We start from the raw sequence: 6220 nt of genomic DNA, 5'->3' as shown, positions 1-6220 counted from the left end.
ATGTTTCATTATATAATAATAAAGCCATCAACACAAAATAATTACAATTCTTAAATTGATGACAAAAATACCTGAAGGATTTGCAGTTGGTTGGAAAAATACAGGTAACTTTATGCTCTGAGTAGGTACTTTTGTCACCCGTGAGCGATTTGCGGACGCGACCAGTGCTAACCACTGCACAATGAGACTGCTGACTGACAGGCTCACTCAATTCGTGCATGAATCACGCCCGCCTCCCCCGCGTTGCGTATCCCGCGGCCCGCCTGCGCCATGTCTCCCGTCACCAGACCGACCTACCGACCGACACCCCCCACTTCTACTAACGCCCCTTCTTCAAAATAGACTCGCCCAGGCCAAAACCGACTTCTGCGCATGGGCCACGAAGTTTCAATCACACTGTACGTGCACGCCTGCATGTGGTATTTTGTGGAAGAGACACACTCAAGGGGCCAAAGAGCCCCATGTGGCGTGCAAGCCGCGGTTTGCCGACCACTGATCTACACCATCAGGCTTTATGGGGAGAAGGTTTCATCCTTTTAGCCTCTTGGGGAGGGCTGTGGATCAGTCTGAAGTCCATTTCATTCATTATTTTTAAAAATATATATTTTATTGATTTTTTACAGACAGGAAGGGAGAGGGATAGAGAGTTAGAAACATCGGATCAGCTGCCTCCTGCACACCCCCTACTGGGGATGTGCCCACAACCAAGGTACATGCCCTTGACTGGAATTGAACCCGGGACTCTTTGGTCCGCAGGCCGATGCTCTATCCACTGAGCCAAACCGGTCAGGGCCCATTTCATTCATTATTAATATAAACAGCTGGCATTAGTTACTGGGGAAAAATATACTTGAGAAGAACGAGAGCCTAAGCAGGTAAATAATTTTGATTTTTCTGGTGTGATACGTAACACACACACACACACACCATGTACACACATTTATAGGACAGATCTACTAAATGCCACATCTCTCTCACTCTCCTCTCCCTTTTCTCATCTCCATTTATATTGATAAATTCCTTTCCATTTTTTTTCTTCAGCATAAGAAGAGAAACATAAAATAATTTTAAATTCAAGTACCATGCAAACACATCATGTAAAAATCATGATATAATGCATCTTAAGATTTTCATTTAAAATCTAGTATTAGCTGTGTGGCAGATTGAAAGTACATAGGTAGAAACCCAAGAAATAATGACAGTCTAAAATAAATACACATTTTATCATAGAGTAGAATGTGATTTCACGAAGTAGTCACTGCTTCAGCTACCACAGTTTACTGTTTTCAAACATCATTGCTTCTAACGACTGGATCAGGGCATGAAATTTTTATGCCCAATCCCACAGAAATAATTGTTGTCTTTTTGCTCAACAGTCCGCACTGTTGTTTCTATGGATCATCGGGCAGTCTCCCTTATTGGGATGGAAAGCTAAGTGTGGAGAAAATGTGAAAAGCTGCATCACTAATCAGGAAGAGACGTGCTAAGAGTCTGCCTATAGACATAAGGATATGGGACATTCAAGCTCACCACATTGTATTAGCAAGAAGTATTCTTGAGATATTACTAGTAATTATGCTAGCTACATGGCTGGTTTTCATGAGAAAAAAGAACAATGATTGGACAAGAATTTTACATTTCCTGTAAAGGCGAAGATGCTTATCAGTTATGACCAACATGTCATTCTCCTAGGTACAGACTCTAGAAAACCTCTTGCACCTGTGTACTTAGAGACAGCAAAACACTGAATTCAAATGTCTATCAACAACATAATAGATAAGTACAGTGAGGCATATTCATACAATGGGATACTTTGCAGCAGTGAAAATAAATGAATAAATTATAAATTCATGTGACTAGGGATTATACATTGAACAAAAAAGCAAGCCACAGAAAACCATACACAGTAAATAACTTAACTTATAGAAATTTTAGAGACATATAAAATATAACAACATATTTTGCAGGGATTCAAATCTATGGGATGAAACTGTCTAGAAAAGCAAAGAAACACTAAATTAAAATTAGGATAGTGGTTACCTTTGGGGGGAAATAAATAAGATGGGATTAGGGAAGATTAATACAATAACTCAAAAGTAATGATCTTTTTTTCCTTTAAACTGGATGGTGGGTATTTACTGAATCATATTGTGTTATACTTTTACACACTATATCTTATGAACCAACTTTTTAAAATGGTATAGTTTATTGTTGTTTTTGCTTCTCCAAAATTTGACTTCATGGTCCAAAGCTAAGAGCAAAATAATAGTAATCCATACCAAATTTACTGCAATAATGTGGGGTAGCATGCAATCATCATCCCTTGACTTCTAATCTAACATGTTGACATTGTAACAATCAATTGGCAATTTATGTTTCTTCATAACTAGCCTTTCTGTTTGTTCAGTTATTACTGATGTTAATAATAGAAGACTGAAAGCACTTCATAAAATTGTGTTTAGAAATCTGTTCTTTGGTATTTTCTAATATTAAGGAGGAAAGAAACACAGCCAGAGGCCAAGCTTTGTAAAATCAGGCATAGCCCAGTCACAATGCTACCGTATACAAATATTGACATCTACAATCATTTCCTATCTGCCAGGCATAGAACCAAGGTAGTGGTGCCTTCCTTACAGGAGAAGCACTTTCCCAAGGACGATAACGCAAAATTCAGATTTAATGAAATAGACCGAACAGAGCTAGAGGGCAGTCAGCATTGGGACAGCTAAAGGAGCACACAGGAGAGACACGCAATACGGAACTCCAACTGGGAGTTCATGAAAGAAACTGATGCTCAATAATGAAGAGAAATACATGGAGGATGTAGCCTGGAGAAAGAGAATTCCAGGCAATTGCAGAGAGGCGGTGAGTTTAGGGAATTAAAAATCTCCCTGCAGAGATCTGTGAAGATGATCTGACTGAAAACATAGATTAGACTTAGATTCTGGGCTCCCTGCCATTGTCATGTTCTACTCACACACTGGGGATAGCACAGAGAAGGAAGAGAGTAAGGGCTGTGGACTCAAACCAGGACTGAATCCTTGTCTGTCTCCAGAATCAGAGACCAGCTCTCAGCGTCTGTAAAATGGGGATGATGACACCTACTTCTTAGGGCGGCACAGATTAAATGTTCAGTTGTTATCACTAATCTACCTTCTGTTTTGTAGCAGTGTGATCTTTCTAAAATATAGCTCCTGGTTCTCCCCCATTTAAAACCCAACTACTGTTCTCAATTGCCCAGGATAAATACTTAAATGTCTTAACATGCCTTTCATCTCTTTGAGTGATCTGGCCTCTGTTTCCCTCTCCAGCCTCATCCACCCAGCCCTTCAGCCACATTAACTCATCTCTGTTCCCTAACTCTTCAATAAATTAAAAGTAAACTTACAATTTATTGAATACACGTAAAAACATTTGTTAAGTTTGGGTAAATTCACCTGTATGATATTCTGTACTATCTCACATTTTAAATTTCTACAAATCAGAGCCTATATTGCTTTAGTATATTCCGTATATCAGCACAATGATTAACATTAAACAATAACAAACCAATTTACTGTTGCTCTGGAGAAATTTTTAAAAATACAGCAGTTGTTCTAGAATGTGTTGGGAAATAACTATGTTATATACACATTTTCATTATTAGCTATTTCATAGTTTAATACTAATTATGATTAATATAAAATATACATGGGTACATTTAACACATGGGTACATGAATATGGGTGCATTTCATATAAAATGTACCAAATCATAAAAGACCATCAGACTAATACATTAATAGCCACTTTGCCACAAATCAGGGTGGAGAGAGAAAATTTTTCTGCCAATCAACTGTAGGCAATGCAAACAATCCAATCAGAGGGGGAAAATGCAAAAGAATTGCCAGTAAACTCCAGGGTTCCTGTCAATCTGTATGATGTCCCTTTTTTGCTTCAACCAGCAAACCATCAACAGAGTGACAACCGAACCTTTAGACTCCTGAGGACGAGGACTCCTCTTACCTCAGCATCAAAGCGCGGGTCCTGGTAGGCATCACTGATGTTCACAGGAAGGCCTGTGGAGGCCACGAGCTCCGCAATGCTATTATTTATCAGCCAGTCGGAGTATGATGATTTCTCCATGCTTTCTTTGAAACTATCAGGACACCAAGGCAGGCGGTAAGAAAAGAGAGAAACATAAGCTTGCTTGAAAGCAAACCCTATAAAACTACACTGAAAGCAGGACTATCTATCCTTATTACAAAGGGTAAGTGATATTAGTCATAGAATAATAGCGGGACAATTATTAGAATCTACTTCAAAAAGACTTACCTGTTATAATCCTATCCAATAATAGACAAACATGGTAATTGACCATACCTTCACTACACCTCCCATTGGCTAATCAGCGTGATATGCAAATTAACGGCCAACAAAGATGGCGGCTAATTTGCATACTGCAGGCAGGGCGGGACAGCACCATCCTGCCTGCCCCGCCGCCATCTGGGCCTGCTATTTGCGACCCAGGGTGGTAGAGCGGGACAGCGCCATCCCGCCTGCCCTGCTGCCATCTGGGCCTGCTATCTGCGACCCAGGTGGGCGGGCGTCCATGTGCGACCCAACCCGGGGTGGTCGGGGGAGTGCAGCAGCAATCAGCCAGCCCGCCTGGCCGGCCTCCATCTGGGCATCCCGTGTGCGACCCACCCGAGGCATCTCGTGTGCGACCTGACCCAGGGCAGCGCCCCACCCCCTGGATCGGCCCTGCCGTGTGCGTGACCCAGGGAGGCGGGGCAGGCACCGAGGGATCAGGCCTGCCATCTGCCACTGGGGAGCGGGCCTAAGCCAGCAGGTGGTTATCTCCCGAGGGGTCTTAGACTGTGAGAGGGCACAAGTGGGGCTGAGGGACACTCCCCCACTCCCCCTTCCTTGCCAGTGCACAAATTTTGTGCACTGGGCATCTACTGTAAAATAATCAAATGATAGATTCTCTATGATCCAGAGAGCAACTCTAGATTGTATTTAGGCCCCAAAGCAGGCAGACATAAAGTAGATAATCAGATGATGACCAAAATTGAGGCTAGAATGCCAGCGCAGTGCCATGACAAATTCCACTGGCCTCCCCAGCCCTCTCCCCTTAACTGATCAGACTAGATGTTTGGCACCAAGAAAAATGAAACCCAAGAATGAGGGGAAATCAGAAAATAAATTGACAATTTACAAATTTTTAAATGTAGCAAAAGAGTATGTCTAGACCCGTGGTCGGCAAACTGCAGCTCGCGAGCCACATGTGGCTCTATGGCCCCTTGAGTGTGGCTCTTCCTAAGCCTTAGGAGTACCCTAATTAAGTTCATAACAATGAACCTACCTATATAGTTTAAGTTTAAAAAATTTGGCTCTCAAAAGAAATTTCAATTGTACTGTTGATATTTGGCTCTATTGACTAATGAGTTTGCCGACCACTGGTCTAGACTATATGTAATCTTAAAATTATGTAACCATTTTTGTAGTCTCAGAGTATGTTTTTTAACAAAAGCACATTTCCTACTTGCCAAATCTCACTAGAAAGCCTGTTTTATCTCTACTGACCCCTCACTTCAATCATTCAAATTATACTCAAATTTAACTTAAATTAGAAATTTTATGCTAAATGATTTTGTGAACTTGACCTTTTATCACTTTCACAACAAACATCAAATTTACAGAAATGTAAGAATCGGTAAGATTCCCTGCTTCCTCCCTCCCTTCCATCATTTCTTCCCCGGTACATACTGAACTCTGACGGCCAGGAGTTGTGGAAATGCAAATTTGAGTACTGTCCAAATTAGCAATATCAAGGTAAATTTTCTTGGAGGATGTTAGATTTGTGGCTTAGCAGGTGATAACTGAAAATATGTAAATGAAAGCAAGTAAAGTTAACGCCGGAGATTGCTGCCTTGAACAACCAAATCAAAATACACCTAAAAGACATAACGGACATCATCCAGAACCACAGGAAGGCTGGCTGAGTGGAAATTCTACAACTAGGAGGAAAGAGAATATCATACCCAGACTCAGAGGAGGTGCAGTGCTGAAGTGAAATACTGAGGTACGGAGTGCACGCTGAGCGGGCTGGCGGTGGAGGGTGCAGTTGGTGTTTTCAATTGGGAGGGAGTTTCAGACTCTGAGCTCCAGATCAGGGTGAGTTTCTGGGGACCCAGACTCAAACGGGAGAAGCGGGACTGTCTGGCTTCCGTCCGAAC

The 6220-nt window shown here is 41.7% G+C and overlaps 1 protein-coding gene across 1 annotated transcript in view; it reads right to left on the bottom strand.

Moving 5' to 3' along the window:
• The window catches only part of PDE11A (phosphodiesterase 11A), a 292656-nt gene that overhangs the window by 146366 nt on the left and 140070 nt on the right, over positions 1 to 6220 (bottom strand). Inside the window, exon 6 of the mRNA XM_006760580.2 lies at positions 4005 to 4137. Within this exon, the coding sequence (XP_006760643.1) occupies positions 4005 to 4137 (133 nt within the window). The remainder of the gene's footprint in view (positions 1 to 4004; positions 4138 to 6220) is intronic.

The sequence above is a fragment of the Myotis davidii genome, unplaced genomic scaffold (genome assembly GCF_000327345.1).
Source record: "Myotis davidii unplaced genomic scaffold, ASM32734v1 scaffold370, whole genome shotgun sequence".
In the NCBI taxonomy this organism is placed as follows: Eukaryota; Metazoa; Chordata; class Mammalia; order Chiroptera; family Vespertilionidae; genus Myotis; species Myotis davidii.
The sequence above is the reverse complement of the archived record's forward strand: the minus strand, read 5'-3'. Positions and strand labels throughout refer to the sequence as shown.